We start from the raw sequence: 16,588 nt of genomic DNA on the forward strand, positions 1-16,588 counted from the left end.
AGGAGGGCACATAGGTGCGGGAACAAGGGATGCAGGGGGTGCTGCAGCACCCCCATGTTTTGCTTGGGGTCCCAACTGCCGGCCAGCTGCCGGTCCTGCACCCAGGGACTCCACTGCTAGTCTCGGCTGCCAGCCCTGGGTCCTGGCTGCTGCGTCTGTGCCCAGGGGCTCCACTGCTGGCCCTGTACCTGGGGACTCTGCTGCCAGGTCCACATGCGGGGTTCCAGCTGCCGGACCCACACATGATGTCCTGGCTGCCAGCCCTGCACCTGGAACGCTGCTCCTGGCCCCGCACCCAGGGTCCAGGCTGCCAGCTCCGCAGCTGGGGCTCAGCTCCTGGCCCTGGCCTAGGGCTCCTCACCCACCCCTGGCCCAGGGCTCCACCCCCAGCTGTAGCCCCAGCCTCGGCCCCCTTGCCCCATCCAAGGCCCCCCCTCCCGAAGGCCCCCCTTCCAGCCCCAGCTCTAGGGGGTGGTGAGGGGTGCAGACAGGTGTAAGGAGGGCACACCTCCACTCTAAAAACTGTTCCAGCACCACTGGGAGGGCAGGCGGGGATGGGAGGGGAGGATATAAGGGAAGAGGGAGGTGGGTGGAAGGAGAAGGCACAGGGGGAAAAGAGGGGACCAGGAAAGCGGGTGGGAGAGGAGGGAAGACAGGGAGGGGTTGTAAAGGAGGGTGATGGATAAATCAGGGAGGTTGTAGAGGAGGGCAGGAGATGAACTGGGGAGTGGGCCCAGCTGCTGATGGGCTGACACCACCACGCAGGATTTGGAAGGCCTCTCAGTTGCTGTTCTTACTCCTGGCAATGGCTTCAGCGCCTAAGCATCAGCTTCACAGTTCCTAGTGTCCCCAGTTGTACTAATCCCTGTGCATCCAAAGACTTAAAATCCCCTGGCACTTGGCATTTGCATCAGTGCCCCCTGAACTCATTACCGTGCTCCACCCAAGAGGCAGTGGCCTCACAGGAGTGTTGTGTGTGTAGAGGTTCTGCAGCACGGTGGAGTGAAAGGTGCAGCGTAGCTGCAAATGACTAAAAAGGAGACATGGGACTGGGAATTAGGAACTCTGTGTCTGATCCCAAATGGCTGGCGAACTCAGGCAGGTCCTTTTGCCTCTCTGTGCTTCAGTTTCACCATTCATAATTCCAAACAGGCTAGATTATATTACTCACCTTGCTATCTAAATGTAGAGCGAGGTTCAAAATGATCCTATTAGAATCTCAAAAAAAAAAAATCAATAACTCTGCTTGTCAGCTGCCATTTACTGCAGGCTGCAACACTCTCTTCATCCATTTCCCCAGGATGGAGACTTTTGGGGGTGGGGTAGCAGTGGGGAGACCATTTTTGTAATTGCCTTCAGGCAAGTAGATTTTGTGCTTGGGATACTGAATTTTCATTACCTCTTTTTGGCAACAGGTTTGAGGTGAGACGAGAATAATTGTCTAATGAACTCAAATTTACTTATATTGGAGCAGGCACCATCCTTTTGTTCTGCACTACTGCAAAACAAATAATTAATAATAATAATTGCGATAAATCAATTGTTGATCTGGGCTCAAGCAGACACCAGAGGGCGCCAGCATTGCAGAGTCCCTTCATCAAGGGCAGTGGAAGTGGCAAGGGGGAGGACTCGGAGCCATCCTACTTGGGAGCAGAAGCGGTGAATGCATGGAAGTGGGTCGGGAGAGGACTGGTAGGGAGCGCATAATGAGGCCTTTGCTCCATTGCATTGTGGGAAGAATGCCTGGCTTGGCTGGGTCATATGATCCTAGTCTCAGGTTGTGCTACCAGACCCAGTGTCACCTTTAGAGGAAATGCTCCCAGCTGAAAAGAGCCATTTCATAGTGGCTGAGCTGAGGGGAAATGGAATCACTAAACATGGAGGGCCAACAGTGGGCCTTGCAGGCTGCCCACAGGCTGCTCTGAGAAGGTCTCATCAAACCACCTCCTCCATAGCACTGTCCCTATTTCTTAAGAGAGGGAAACTGAGGCACAGAGAAGCAGCTTGACCATAGTAGCACACATCAGACTTTCCAGACCCATGTTCTTTCTTTCTATGTGAATTAATTCACTTTACCCTAACTCTGAGAAATGCTCATGGGAGCCTAGTGAGACTGGTTGTTTATCAGGCAGCAAGCCACAGGGCTCTGGTTCTCAAAGTATCAACGCAAACCCTAGGCCGAGGAGAGCAAGGCCCAAGGGAGGATTGCAGTGGCTAAAAGGATGGCAGAGCTTCCAGGGCACAGGGTGAGAGATGACTCCTCAACCCCACTCCACAGCCCCTTGCTATCCCAGCCCTGGGGTTCTTATGCGCATACTGAGCTCTGCAGATGCCCCTCAGTCGTGACTGAAAATCCGCCACCATCCACTGTTCCAGTTCTGGGTCCCTCCTGAGCAGGAAAGATTGTGCTGAATCATAAAGCATAATCTGTGGCCTTGACTCTGCCCACAAGCTCCCTCCTCTTTTTCTGCTTGCAAACACAGTACCGTTTACCTGCAGGGGTTAAAAGTGGGAGATACTCTGACCAACATCCTCCCCAAACTCCCATCCCTGCATCACACACCTCGCATACCCCAGCAGCCTCTCCCATCTCCTCCATCCAGCCTGGCTTTTGAGAGGGTCTGAGTTTGCTACCCAGGAATTGCATCCATCCTCTTGCGGGTGGAGGTGGGGGCGGGAGCAGGGGGGCCATGCAGGGCTAGATTGCCTTTCCTCAGCTCTGCACACAGCCAGCTCATGTATCCTGTCTCTGGGGAAAGGACGAGGGTGGTGGGAGGGGGGGTGCGCTTTGCCACGTTGGCTCCTTTCCTGGCCTGCTGGAGACGGCAAGTTCCTGTATCCTTCTTCTGGAGTGGGGAGACCCTAGAGCCCAGATGAAAATGCCTCTGCCCCAGTTAAAAGCAGGAGCCTGAGATGTGAGGGGGGAGCAGCTAATCGCAGACAGAACAATACACCCTCAACACACACATACAAAACCATTGCTCTGCCCTCTCCCCCGAGTGCTGCATCTGCACCAGTCCCAGGAAGCTCACAGCCCCACACCCAAAGAGCTCCCCATCTTACCCCCTATTTCTCTGTCCCCAATGCTGCAGCACACTGGCTCCCTGCCTTAAAATCATCCCCATCTTAACACCCCCCCCACTGTTCTGCCCCTCATTGGTGCATCTGCACCAACCCCAGGGAACACACTGCCACCCCTGCACTAGGAACCCCCCATTTTATCATCCATATTGCTCGGCTCACCAATATTGCATGTGCCCCAGGCCTGGGAAGCCTGTTTCCCCCTCTGTGCTGAGATTTCCACCATCTAGCCCCTCATACCCCATTGCCCAGACCCAGGAAGCACAGTGCCCCCTCTGTCCCCAAATCCCCCCATCTGACTTGCCTTCCCATAGCAGCCCCCTGTGTGTCTGGATTTGGGGGCCTAGCGTTGGGAATTAATTTCCATCCCTTTTACATGGCACTGCTCATAAACCCTGCATCTGCCCTGCCAGCCTTAATCAGGGGGAAGAGAGGGTTGCTGAGGGGGAAGCCTGGCTTGTTCCCCTCCCAGTCTGGTAGAGCGGTCAGCATCATGACTTGGCACAGAGTGACAGCATCAGCTGCCACTGCTGAAGGTGTAATCCCTGGAGCGGTGGGACATGGGGCTCCGGGCTCTCATTACCCGGGTGTGGCGACGTGTGACCACAGGATCCCCTGTGGCTGGGTGATGTGCACATGCACAGCACTGTGTGTGCCCATTATTTGTTGTGTGGGCAGAATGCCCATCTAAGCTTCTATCCCTAGGCCTCAGCCTAGTGGTACCCAGCATGAGGGTGTGTGCATGTTTGTTCCAGTTAGCTCCTTCCCCATCATACCAATGCCTCATTCAAGCAGATCTGGGGTGTAGCGAGAGACCCCTTCTTTCCCCTCCCCTATGCTCGGATCAGAACAATGGTAGGCCTAGCACTCTCCCTCCATCTCTGCGGCAGCTCAGAGTAGGATGAGGCAGGAGGGGAAAGGGGGAAAAGGGTCGGTGTCTCTTTAAGACCATCAGGTTGCAGGGAGCAGATGGCATCTGCTTCTAGTCCTTGTTCTTTGTGTGGCTGCACAAAAGAGGGAGTCTGTCTCTCCTGATCTTACCCCCGCCCTCCACCGTGGAGGGGGGGCAGTATTAAGATGTATGGGGTTGAGGGGAGATTTACTGCAGAAAGTAAACTTGGATTTGCCAGGCCATGTGCACTGAAGAATGGAGCAGCTCAGGGCATTTGTTGCACAGGCTCCTTCCCCTTTATTAGTAGTGGTGAGAATACAATTCCACACAAGGTCCCCATCAATCCCATCCAGCCCCCCCAGACCCCATCCAGAGACCACATAAATCTCCCACACACCCCAAAATCCCATCCATGGTTCCCCATAAATCCCTTCCATCCCCAATATCCTATAGAGAGCCTCCCATTCACCTCCCAAAAGATCCCATCCAGCCCCCCCAAATCCCATAGAGCAGTGGTCCCCAACCTTTTTCGTCTGGCGCTTGCCAGACGACGAGCCACGGAGGACCATGGCAACGGACAAGCATCCGCCAAAATTCCACCGACAAGCGGCAACGTCAATAGGCATCGCCGCCAAAATGCCGCCGACAAGTAGTGTCATCCAGAGGCGTCGCTGCCGAAATACCACCGAAAATCGGCGGCATTTCGGTGGCGACGCCTCTGGATGATGCAGCTTGTCAGCGGCATTTCGGCGGATGCTCATCCGCCGGCCAGTACGCGGGCGCACTTAAGACGCCCCGGCGGGTGCCATGGCACCTGCGGGCACTGCGTTGGAGACCCCTCCCATAGAGTCTCCCATAAATCCCATCATGCTTCCCCCTAAAATACAACCAGAGCCCCCTATAAATCCCATTCAGACCTCAATGCCATAGAGCCCCCTAAAATCCCATCCAGTCCATCCCCACAAACTACTGTCCAAATCTCTCCTCTAAAATCCCAACTCCCCCTCAAGCAGATGCTTCTGGGAGCCAGCCTCCTGGTGCAACCATTGTCTGTGCAGGCCTCACTGGCACTGCACAGCACAGATGTAATCTCCTCCCTTCCCCCCCACCAACACATTTCTGACTGGGGGTGGGGTGGGTGCTGAGGTCACAGTTTGCTTGTCAGCAGAAGCTGAGAGCTTGGGGTACACAGGTTTGTGGAAGGCTGCAGGAGGAAGGAGTGAGCAAGGCTGGGGGGATAACACTGGAAATACCAAATAGTGGATTGGATAAAGTTGTCAAACAATAGCCTTAAAGTGGGGGGAAGATATGTGTGTTGGGGGTGTGCGAGTGGGCTGTGTGTTGGGGTGCGAGTGTGTATTGGAGAGGGAGCATTGGGGAGGTAGGTGAGTGTGTGGTTGGGTGTGGGTGTTTTTACCTGTTGAGGCTGGGGCGGATGTGTATGGATGTGGGGGAGGTACATGTGAGCCTGCGGAAGGTTGTGGGAGTGTTTGACTGTATTCTGAAGCCTGAGTGTATGCGTGATTGCAAGAAGCATATGTGTAAAGTGGCAGTGCATCTGTGGAAAGGAGAGGAGTGTGTGATGGGGGTGGGAGACAGCAGCCGTGTGATGTGATTGTGTGTGTATGTGGAGTAGCAGTATGGTTGCGTGTTGGAGGGGTGGGGGACAGAAAATACATGATGCCATTGTGTGTGTATAGCTGTGGAGCGGGCATGTCTGATAGGTTTGGGGGAGAGGCAGCATGTGGTATCTGTGTGTGTGGCTGTGTGTCTTTGGGAGTGGTAGAGGAGGCAATGTGTGGTGCTGAGTGAGTGTATGGTGTCTGTGTGTGGGGCTTGCAGGGCATGCAGTATGTGTATCTGTTGGGGGTGGGGGCCAGGCAGCATGTGTTGTGTCTCAGTGTGTGTGTTTGGGGGTGGAAGTGTGTAGTGCGGTGGGTGGGTGTGTTTGGGGGTGGAAGTGTGTAGTGTGGTGTGTGTGTGTGTGTGTGTGTGTTTGGGGGTAGCAATGTGTGGTGCTGCATGTGTATGTCTGGGATGACAGTGTGTGGTGCTGCGTGTGTGTGTATTAGGAGGTGGCAGTGTGTGGTGCCGCATGTGTGTGTTGGGAGGTGGCAGTGTGTGGTGCTATGTGTGTGTATTTGGGGTGGCAATGTGTGGTACTGTGTGTGTGTGTTGGGGTGGCAGTGTGTGCTGCGTCGTGTATGTGTTTGGGGTGGCAGTGTGTGATGTGTGTGTGTGTTTGTGTGTGTGATGGGAGGTGGCAGTGTGTGGTGCTCCGTCTGTGTGTGTGTGTGTTGGATGGTGGCAGTTTGTGGTGGTGCGCGTGTGTGTTGGGAGGTGGCAGTGTGTAATGCTGCGTGTGTTTGGGGATGGCAGTGTGTGGTGCTGTGTGTTTGTGTTGGAAGGTGGCAGTTTGTGGTGCTTTGTGTGTGTGTGTTTTGAGGGTGGCAGTGAGCGTTTGTGTATGTTGGAGGTGGCAATGTGTGGTGCTGCGTGTGTGTGTTTGGGGTGGCAGTGTGTGGTGCTGCGTGTGTGTGTTTGGGGTGGCAGTGTGTGGTGCTGTGTGTGTGTTTTGGAAGGTGGCAGTGTGTGGTGCTGTGTGTTTGGAGGGGTGGCAGTGTGTGTCTGTGTATGTTGGAGGGTTGCAGTGTGCGATGCTGCATATGTGGGGGTGGCAGTGTGTGATGCTGTGTGTGTGTGTGTTGGGCGATGGCAGTATGTGGTGCTGTGTGTGTGTTGGAAGGCAGCAGTGTGTGATGCTGTGTGTTTGTGTTGGGTGGTGGCAGTGTGATGCTGTGTGTGTATCGGATGGTGGCAGTGTGTGGTGCTGTGTGTGTGTTGGAAGGCAGCAGTGTGTGATGCTGTGTGTGTGTGTTGGGATGGCAGTGTGTGATGCTGTGTGTATGTTGGATAGTGGCAGTGTGTGATGCTCTGTGTGTGTGTTGGAAGGCAGCAGTGTGTGATGCTGTGTGTGTTGGAAGGCAACAGCGTGTGATAATGTGTGTGTGTGTTGGAAGGCAGCAGCATGTGATGCTGTGTGTGTGTTGGGGGTGGCAGCATGTGGTGCCGTATGTTTGTGTGTTGGAGGCTGGCAGTGTGTGATGCTGTGTGTATATAGTGGCTGCATGGGGGGGGCAGGCTATTATGTGTCTGCTGGGAAGAGTGCGGTAGAGGCAATGTGTGGAGCCTCTGTGTGCGTATACGCATGACCCCAGTCAGGCCCCCCTCCCTGCTGCTCCAGGCTGGTTGCAGCACTGCCCCAGCCGCTCCCAAGAGGGGGGCCTGGCATCCTTTCATCTGCAGCAGGATGGAGAGTGGCTGGAGCTGGATAGAGCTCTCCTCTTGCTGGCCCTGCATCATCCCCCGCCCTTTGGCTTTGATGATCAGCCTCTTCATGATGAAACACCCAGACCTGGGAATTCAGAGCTTGAGCTGTGTGTTGCACAGACGCATGCACACACATACACAAAAGCATGCATACATGCATGCAAACACAACATACACAGGCATGCATGTAACATAATGCACATTAATGCACAAATACAAACATCCATGTACATGCACATGCATACACAAACATGCACACACACACACACACATGCAATCAATCTGAATCTCCAACTGCAAATGGCCCTGCATGCTGGGAGGAGCAGGGACTTTGCAGCAGGAACTCCATTCTCCCCAGCCTATGGGTGCCTCATCCCACAGCTGCAGCTGGAGGGCGGGTGGATGAAGCAAGCACTCCTGCTGACGGTGGCAGGCAGGCCCCAGTGGCCTCATGCTCGGCAGGCGGGCGGGGGGGCCAGGCTGCCCTCATTGGTGGCTGCTAAATTTAGGAGCCTGATTATAGTTTGGGGTTTGGAAAGGAGAGAGGAAAATTCCCATCGAATAGACACAGGGCGTGAGTGCACGTGCGAGACAGAGACACATGCAGTGTGAGTGTGTGAGACACATGCACACAGTGTCACACGCAGAGTCACATACACAGGCAGTTATACAGGCAGCCTCTCTCACACACACAATCATACACAAAATCTCTGTCACAGTCTCGCTCTCTCTCATACACAGTTTCATATACACAGCGTCTCTCTCCCACCCACACACACAGTCCCTCTGTCAAGGGCCAGCTGGCTCAGCGACCCTGCAGAGGGAATCCACCCCCAACCCTGGTGACCCTGCCCATCCCCCTTGTGCTCCTGCTGACTCCCTGTGACAGGTGCTGTGTGTTAAGTGGGTTGGGAGCAAGGGAACCAGTTTCCAGTGTAGGGGAGGTCCTGGGAGGGGAGCCCCATGGATGGCCCTCTGGGAGGGGCAGTATAGTGCTTGAGCTTCCCAAAAAGCCCAGGGGGCATTAACTCAGGGGCTGGTGTTGGGGGAATGACTCAGCCCATCCCACTGCTGCCATGAGAACAAAATGTGGGCCTGCATCTCACACTCAGACTCCCCAACAGCATTTTGGCACCCCCCCCATTTCTCCTCTGCAAAAAGAGTGGGCGGCCAGAGCTCCCAGCTGCTGCCATCTACTTCCTGCCCTGACATTGAGCATCTGAAAATAGCTCCCTCCATCTTTGGAACATCCCCCAGGGGAGACGGGGTCTGAGCCCTGTGCTACCAGATGGGGAGAGGAAAGGGGCCCTGATTCTGGCCTTCTGGCAAGAGAAGAATTGGGCCCAATGCCAACCTGATGTCTCTGCTGAGACATTTAGCCTCCTACCCCCACTCCTGTAGCATCATTCAAAGTGTGTGTGGGGGGGGGGGAGGAGCACACATCCAGCAGGGAGTCAGCCGATATACCAGGCATGGAAAGAGGACAGGTTGGCCTTTCACTCCTGTTTGCTGCTGCTTTTCTGCCTACATTAGCACTGGGGTTCCCCACCACTCCTGCACATTGCCAGTAGCACCAGCTGGGGGGGGGGAGAGCTCCCCCATACCCATACTCCCCTGGAGTTCCCCACCATCCCTGTACCAGCTTCCCCACAGCCTACTGCTCCCATTTTGTCTTGCCCCGCCCCCCTCCTGCCACCCACCAGTGGTGTGTTTACAGACTCCCTCCCGCAGCCCAGCCGTTTCTCCAGGCCTGTCTCGGTGGTGGAGAGGGAGGGCCAAGCGAGCAGGTGTCTGCTCAGACAATGGCGCTGCTTTGTTGGGCTGCAGGGGGAGGGGGTGGGGAGAGGAGAAGGAAAAAGAGAAAGAAAAAAAAGGTCAGCAGAGAGCTTCCCTTACACTGGGGGATGGAGCCTGGGCTACATCTTCCAGCTGACAACAGTGTGGAGGTTGCCAGGGGTTGTGGGGGCATTTAATGGGGGGAGTTTGCGGTACTGGGGCAGTGACTAGAATACTGCCCGGATGGGGGCATTTGAGATGTAGGGGTGTCTATGGGGCAAGAGGGAGGAATAGATGAATGGGGCTGGGGGATGGATGGATAAAGGACGTGTATGGGGGATGCATGGAGATGGAGGAATAAAGGTGTGTGCATGGGGATGCAGCGGCAGGCAGACATTTGTGCATGGGGTGGTGGCCGGAGGCAGGGGGTTGCCAAAGCTATAAGCAACTAGAAACAGGGTCTTATAATGGGAAGCATTGAGTAAACTTCTCTACCAGCTCTGCCTGTACTAGTTAGCTAGCTAGCTAGATGGATAGTTTAGAGGGGTATATATGGGGATGAATGGATGGATAGATGGATAGATAGTGTTCGCTCCACTGTTGCTGTTGTCTCTAAACACAATACTAGCTGGGCAGGCCAGGGTCCCTACAGCATCAGGGGGAACCAGGGACTGGGATCCCCTATTGCTCACCCAACCCGGCCAGGGCCTGGAGATGGCTGCTACAGTGGAAGCTATGCAGTCTGCCAAATCCCTGGGCATTGTGTATATTCCTGTTCCTACCCCCACCCTGTTCTGTGCCGCTTGTGCCAGGCTGTTTGCTGGTGGTCTGCAGAAATCAACCCCCCTCTTCCTTCCTCAGTCACATCCAACATCGTTAGCCCTTGAACAGACCCACCAATACAACACAAGCTGGTTGGACCTAAACATCCCATAGCCTGGTTCTCAGATGCAGCCCACAGAGGCATGCATGCTCAGGGCACAGTGGATTTGAAACACCAGCAGCACAGAATGGCAGTGCTGAGCACTTGCTTTGCACAAGATTAAGTGGGACCACTGTATTGTGTTTGTGTGTGCTAGTTGTGTGTGATACATGAGTTGATTGTGTGAACTATGTTTGTGTACGTGTTGATTGTGTTTGCTGCTTATGTGTGCGCACGTGAGTCTTGGTGGTTTTTGTGCACTGGTTGCATGTATTCACCACAGTCCTATTCCTGAGCTGAGGTTCTGCTACGTGGTGTAAATCTGGAGTAACCAATTTACATCATAGTAACCCAAATAAATACCTGACTCCTGCATTCCAATCCAGCTAATCAGCTGGGAAACAAGCAAATCTCCAGTCAGCTCCCAGAGGGCCTCCCCCCATACATACCCAACCCCCAGCAATACCAGCACTGTGAAGGTACAAACAGCCAATGCTAGAGAGTAGCTCAGCACCCAACCTACTGGAAGATCACAGAGTCTAGGGTTAAACATCTTCTTCTCTCACCCCCTGCTACTTTCCCTCCTACTGGAGAGGGATCTGGTCTGCTTTTCTGCACCTCAGAACTTTATGCAAAAGTGGGGGAGGGTTTAAAACCAGCTGGCAAATCCAGCTATTAGCAAAGACGTGCCTTAAAATCTCCATTGGATTAGTAACCTCTTTGATCCCTTCCCGAGGTTGGGGGTGTGAACAGGGCGTGAGTTAATTCTTAATATTGTTAGCATGGGCCAAACAATGTATTTTTCCCTAATCTCATTCTCAGGAATGGCTGAACTGTTTTAGCTGAGATTTGCCAAAAAAGCTCTTCCTGAGGCAGACACCCGCCATGGAAAATTTCAGGCTGAATGGTTAAAGTTTGGCAAAGTTATAAGCAACTGGAAACAGGGTCTGATAATGGGAACTGTTGGGTAAGTATGGGCTCTGCCTATACTACTTAGATAGATTTGAGTTTTACTTGAGGATGCCCACTTCTCTTCTCCCTACCCATTTTTAAAGGCTTATGTTTTAAGATTTTTCTGAATGCAGTGTTACTTACAATTGTGTTATTTAAAGTGCCATTGAACAGCTGCTAGGGTATATTTTCCTGGGGTGGCTAGCCGGTGACAGGAGGGCTAGAAAGCTAAAAGGAAACAAATTGAAGGAAGCATTCATTTACTTTACATAAACGTATAAGAAAACAACATTAATACTAAATATATTACAAGGGATTCTCCTAGAAGTGATAGGCTGAGAGAATAGATGTTATAGATCTATATCTATCTATCCATCCGTCACTATACACACCCCTCTATCTACCTACCTACCATCCATCCCTATACAAACACCTCTATCTATTGATCCATCTATCCATAAATATCCATCACCCTATATACCTCTCCATTTATCCATCTCTATCTGTCTCTCCCCATACATACTCCTTTATCTAATCTAGCTCTCTATATACATATTTAAATCTATGTATGCATATCTATTCATCTATCCATCTATCTATATTCATCCATGTACGCTAAGCACATCTGGTCCAAGAAGGCATACAGTGCAATAGGCAGAAAGGGGAGGGTGTATACTGGCTGGGGAGAAATATATCCATTGCAAAAGCTAAGCCCCCTAGCCTCCTGCTGGGGGTGGGGAGTGTCTCCATAGGTGCTGGAATTAGGGATGCTGGGGATGCCACACCCCTTGACTTGAAGTGGTTTCCATTCTATACAGGGTTTACAGTTTGGTTCAATGGCTCTTAGCACCCCCACTATAAAAAATATTCCAGCACCCCTGGGTGGCTCTGTCTCTGAACAGTTCTCCATTTCTCTCATTCTCTCCCTTTCATCCCTTCTTCAGGGACAGGGGCATTTTAAAAGACAACATAAAGACCCACCCAGCAGCTCCTCTCATTCAGTACATCCCCCTCCTTACATACACATCTGGGCTCAACTCTTTCCCCCCTCCTTCCGCCTGCCTCTTGCCCCTGCCTGCCCCCCTCTGGCCAGATGTGCATCCAGGCGGAGGGGTTCAGCTGGGAGGTGCTGAGGCCAGGGGAGCTGGAACTACTTTTCCCCAGCAGCAGTAAGCAGCAGGAGCCGACCGAGGAAGCTCCAGTCTGACTCTCATTGTGTGTGTGTGTGTGAGGAGAGACGGAGGCAGGCACCGGAGCTCCTGTAAAGCCTCCTGCCCACGCAACTTTCCCACCAGGGTCCCCCCCCTCCACCGCACACACTGAGTCAACCCCCCTCTTCTTGCAGCATCCCCAGACCCTGGACCCCCCCCATTTCCACCCCCTACTCCTGGAGGTCACTTTTATTTTTGTGCACAAGTTGCTACATCTTTGGAGGAAGAAAGAAGCCATAGAAGGAAACGGGGGTCAGATCGTCCCCAGGGGAGAGTTGGGGGGAAACCCCTCATTTTTAACCCAACTCCCACCCCCGTTTTTTGCATTTGGTAGGTTATTTTTTGCGGGGTGGGGTGTGTGAAGCATCTGGAATCTCAGGTGTTGGGAGCAAAGGGGTTTGTTGGAAAGTCCCCCCCTCATTTCAGGGGAGTTTGGGAAACTTTTGAATGGGAGGAAAGATTTCAGTCTGGGAAAAGAAACCCTGAAATCCTCCCCCTTTGCAGGGAATTTTGGGGATCCCTCCATCCTGGGATCCGCCCCCCATGGACTTTTCTTTAATTGTAAGTTTCGCCCCCTCGCTGTTTTGATTGTTTCAAGTCGCCACCGACCAGCGGGCGCGTCCTCCACCCTGAAGCAGGACTAAAGGGGGGGATTCCTGTGGTGGAGGGGGCCGCAAAGCAGAGGGAGCTGGGGGGGCAATGCCTTCCGTGATGGAAAAATCCGGCCCGGCCTCCGGGATCCTGTCGAGGAGCCGGGCGAAATCGGCCACCAATGGCAATCATCAGACCTCGGAGGATGAGAGCAGCGAAGAAGAGCATTCGCACGGTAAGTGCCAGACTGGGGGCACAGCTATTGTGCAAGCGGCAGGGAGCCAGCCAGGGTCCACTCCACACACGGATCATGCGTGCGTGTCCCGGAACGGGAGCCGAGAATGATTCACTTGCGACACGCATGTGGACTGGGGGGCTCGTGACACGCCACGAGTGTGGACTTAGGGGGGCTCACGCCATGTGTGCGGTCGGGGGGGGGTGTCGTGATACGCCACGCGTGTGGACGGGAGGGTCACGCCACACTTGCAGACCGCACCTCCCCGTGGAGGAGAAAAACTCTGTTGGAGTGCGAGGCCCTAAGGGTCAGGGATAGGGAGCTGGCGACAACTTCCCGGGTCTGGGGAAGTGACAGCGAGTGGCCCGGTTCCTCCAGAACCAGGAGGTGCGCGGGGAGGGAAGCTGCTATCTCCCTAGTGACTTGAATTAACCCCACTTTCTACGGTGTCTCGGGATCCCCTCCTCACCTGGCGTCCAACGGGGAGACGTGGTGACCCCCATGGCTCCTGGGGTTAGCCGGGGCGGCCCGGGACTAGAATACAGTGTAGAATACAACAATGCTGGAATATTATTTCTCCTGCAATCCCTGCTGGGGCCCGATCCCTGGGAGCTGGCGGGGGGTGGGAGGACAGAACAACACTAGGGTGTTGGGGGCTAACCCCTTCCCAAACTTAGCCCCAGGGTGAGCAAAGGGGCGCTCTCGGCTGAACAAAGAGCCGGGGCATCACTGGAAGGTTGCTTTTGCTAACAGCTTCGACCCCATTGTCCCCTGGCGCCCTCGTGTGTGCCTGCAGCCTCCCAGCGTCAGCCGGCTTTGTTAGCCCCCCTCCCCCCGCCTCTCACCAGCGCCAGCAAGGGATGTGCTGGGGGGATCCAAGGAGATTAGAGCGGCCGATTCCTCCCACCGGCCATGTGGAATCCGTTTGGGGAATGTGTGTCGGGGGGGACAGTTACGCCCCTTTGCTGCTGGCTCTGGGGAGGCACAAGCAACCCAGGAGTATGGAGTGGGGGGGTCAACAGAGTGGAGTGCTAGTCTGCTGTTTGGACACCCTCCCTTGCCAGCCCTGTTAGCCCATCACTAAGGAAACGGGGGGCCTCACCTCCGAGACCTCTCGTGTTCTTCCCCCAAGTGTGCAGGGGGTGGCGTCCCACCACCCCCAGCTGTTCTAGATACTGGGAAATTTTGCCAAAGACACCCTCTCCTCCCCAGCGAGAGCCCATGTCACAGCTGCGCCGCAGCCAGCCACCACCCCCTGCCGGGGTGTGTGTGTGCATCCTGGAGGGTGGGGGTTATATTGTGTGCAGGAAGGGGGCAGCTACCTGGGTGGTACCCATCAACAGCTGGGAGACCTTCCCACTCTATCTTCCCTGTGGGTGTGGGATCCGCCTAGGAGCAGACCTCCCCCCCCCACCCCGTCCTCTCCCCATCTCCCCCTCCCTCGCGTGTGTTTCTTGGGCCCCGTGCCGGAAAGTGAAAGCAGGGCAGCTCCTTGGCAGGCGCTGGCTAAATGCTTCCAGATCAGGCTGCAGCTGTGACAAGACAGGCTTCCTGGGAAAGGGAGCCAGGGGTGGGGTGGGAAGTAGAGAGGGGAACGGGATAATGTAGCCCCCCACCACCCGTGAACCAGTGCGTCTAGAGCTAGATTGCATGTTCAACTCTGATTTGCAGCTGCCTGGGGGGGAGGGAGGGCTGTTTTGTATACAGAGATCCCTGGCCTGGTGCTGGGATGCAGCCACCTCTGGGGAGGGCTGTCTGGGCTGATTAACAGCTAAACAAACCTACACTGTAGTTTGGGAAGTGAAGGAGAAGCTGTACTTATTTGACAAGGTATTTAAGAAGAATGGTATTACCAGAGCTAGGAATTAATACTGCATTAGGGCCAGCACTGACTGGGAGGGGAGAGCCCCCTACTGAGCCCCATCTCACTTCCTGCAGCACAGCGCCCCCTGGTGCTTAACTGGGGCATTGGGGTCAGCATTGACTGCAGGGGAGCGCACCCCCTACTGAGCCCCCTGCCCAGCTCCCTGCAGTACAGCGCCCCCTAATGCTGCACTGGGGTCAGCACTGACTGCAGGGGAGAGCACCCCCTACTGAGCCATCGCTTCCTGCAGCACCTTGTGGGGCCTCCCAACCAACCCGTGTCACATCTCAGCCCTGTTCTGTGCAAGCTTGGAGCTCACAGGAAGGTCCAAGACTTCCCTCCCTTAGGGGAGGGCAGCTAGGGGTTGGGGGCCTAACTCCTGGGTTCTCTCCTTCAACTGCAGCTGCTCCCTCACACCTGCCCCTCTCCTTCCCTTGTAGACAGCATGATTCGGGTGGGGGCTGATTACCAAGCTGTGATCCCTGAGTGCAAGCCAGGTAAGGGTACTGATGCGTTTGGATTCTTGGGAGGGGCAGAGACAGCAGGGGGCATCGCTCCTTAGAAATCCTTACTCCAGTCTCCGAGGACCAATGGCTGTACCCCCCCAGCCTTGCTCAGTGAGGGCTTGATGGGGGGGTTGGTCTGTCTGCAGGCAGCCTTCTCCCCTCACATGCTTCGGGAGCCCCCTCACCCAAGACAGTGCCTGGGTGGGATTGAATGGGGGTGCTGGGCTTTGTTAAGGTTCAAAAGGGCGGAGGAGCAGAGGGGAAAAGTGTATACTCGCTTCCTCCTTGCATGGCCCCTGCCAATGCCCCACCTCCCCCATTACCAGGAGCAGAGCAACATACTCTGGGCCTGATTGTGCCCATAGTCTCTCCTCCCCCAACTTGTGCATTGGCACAGCAAGAAGCTTTTCCTGGCATAGGGCCACAGCTGCCTCCGCTGCCAGCTGGGCTGCTGGGGGGCTCAGTATAGTTGCTTTTCTCTCACCAGGGCTGTGGGTTGGGGTTATCATCAGAGCTGTGCGGTGGGCAGAGCCCAGGGCTGGCATAGCAGGGGGCTGCGGGTCAGGATTGAAGGGCACTGGCAGAGCTGTGGGGTCTTGGTCCCTGCTGCCCTCTTCATTTTGTGGAGTGAGTCCCAGAGCAGAGCAGGGGCTTGGGGGCTGTGTGATGGGTGGGGCCCAGGAGTGTCTGGTGGGGGGAGCTCTGTGCTGACCCTTTGTCTCCTGTCTGTCTGATGCAGAAAGCCCCGCTCGCTACAGCAACAAGGAGCTGAAGGGGATGCTGGTCTGGTCGCCCAACCACTGCGTGTCAGATGCCAAATGTGAGCAGCCCCTAGCCCCTATCATTAGCACATGGGCCCCACAGCCAAGGCACCTGCTGGCTGGGGCTGTTCCCCCTCCCGCTTCCTTGTCTGGGCAAGGCACGGGGCCAGCAACCCCTCCCCACCTCCTCTAGCCCAGGAAGCCCCGCCTCCCCCCACTTGCCAATCAATGCCCCAATCCAGCTCAACACATGGCCCTCTCTTCCTCCCTGCCCAAGCCTAACTCACTGCCTCTTTCCCCGGCCCAGTGCACTGCCCATCTCTCGCATCTCCCACAGCCCCCTTGTTTGCCAGCCCAGCATGCTACCTCCTCCCCTCCCCCACCTCTGTCCCCACCGGGCCCACCCAGCAACCTCCACAGCCCAGAGTGCTGCGCCCTCCCCGACCCAGCAATCCCCTTTGCCCCCCA

At 55.1% G+C, this 16,588-nt stretch overlaps 1 protein-coding gene across 7 annotated transcripts in view; it reads left to right on the forward strand.

Annotated features, from left to right (window-relative positions):
* Window positions 1–16,588, forward strand: part of RCOR2 (REST corepressor 2) — a 30,458-nt gene that overhangs the window by 7,063 nt on the left and 6,807 nt on the right. The window contains exons 3-6 of one of the 7 annotated variants that reach the window (XM_045024779.1): window positions 10,824–12,493; window positions 12,762–14,819; window positions 15,294–15,350; window positions 16,099–16,179. In XM_045024779.1, the coding sequence (XP_044880714.1) occupies window positions 15,299–15,350; window positions 16,099–16,179 (133 nt within the window). In that variant the 5' untranslated portion in view covers window positions 10,824–12,493; window positions 12,762–14,819; window positions 15,294–15,298. Of the gene's footprint in view, window positions 1–10,823; window positions 14,820–15,293; window positions 15,351–15,424; window positions 15,471–16,098; window positions 16,180–16,588 lie in introns of those variants that run through there. The other 6 variants (XM_045024776.1, XM_045024777.1, XM_045024775.1 and 3 more) reach the window with 6 other exon arrangements.

Source organism: Mauremys mutica, chromosome 7 (assembly GCF_020497125.1).
Source record: "Mauremys mutica isolate MM-2020 ecotype Southern chromosome 7, ASM2049712v1, whole genome shotgun sequence".
NCBI classification, from domain to species: Eukaryota; Metazoa; Chordata; order Testudines; family Geoemydidae; genus Mauremys; species Mauremys mutica.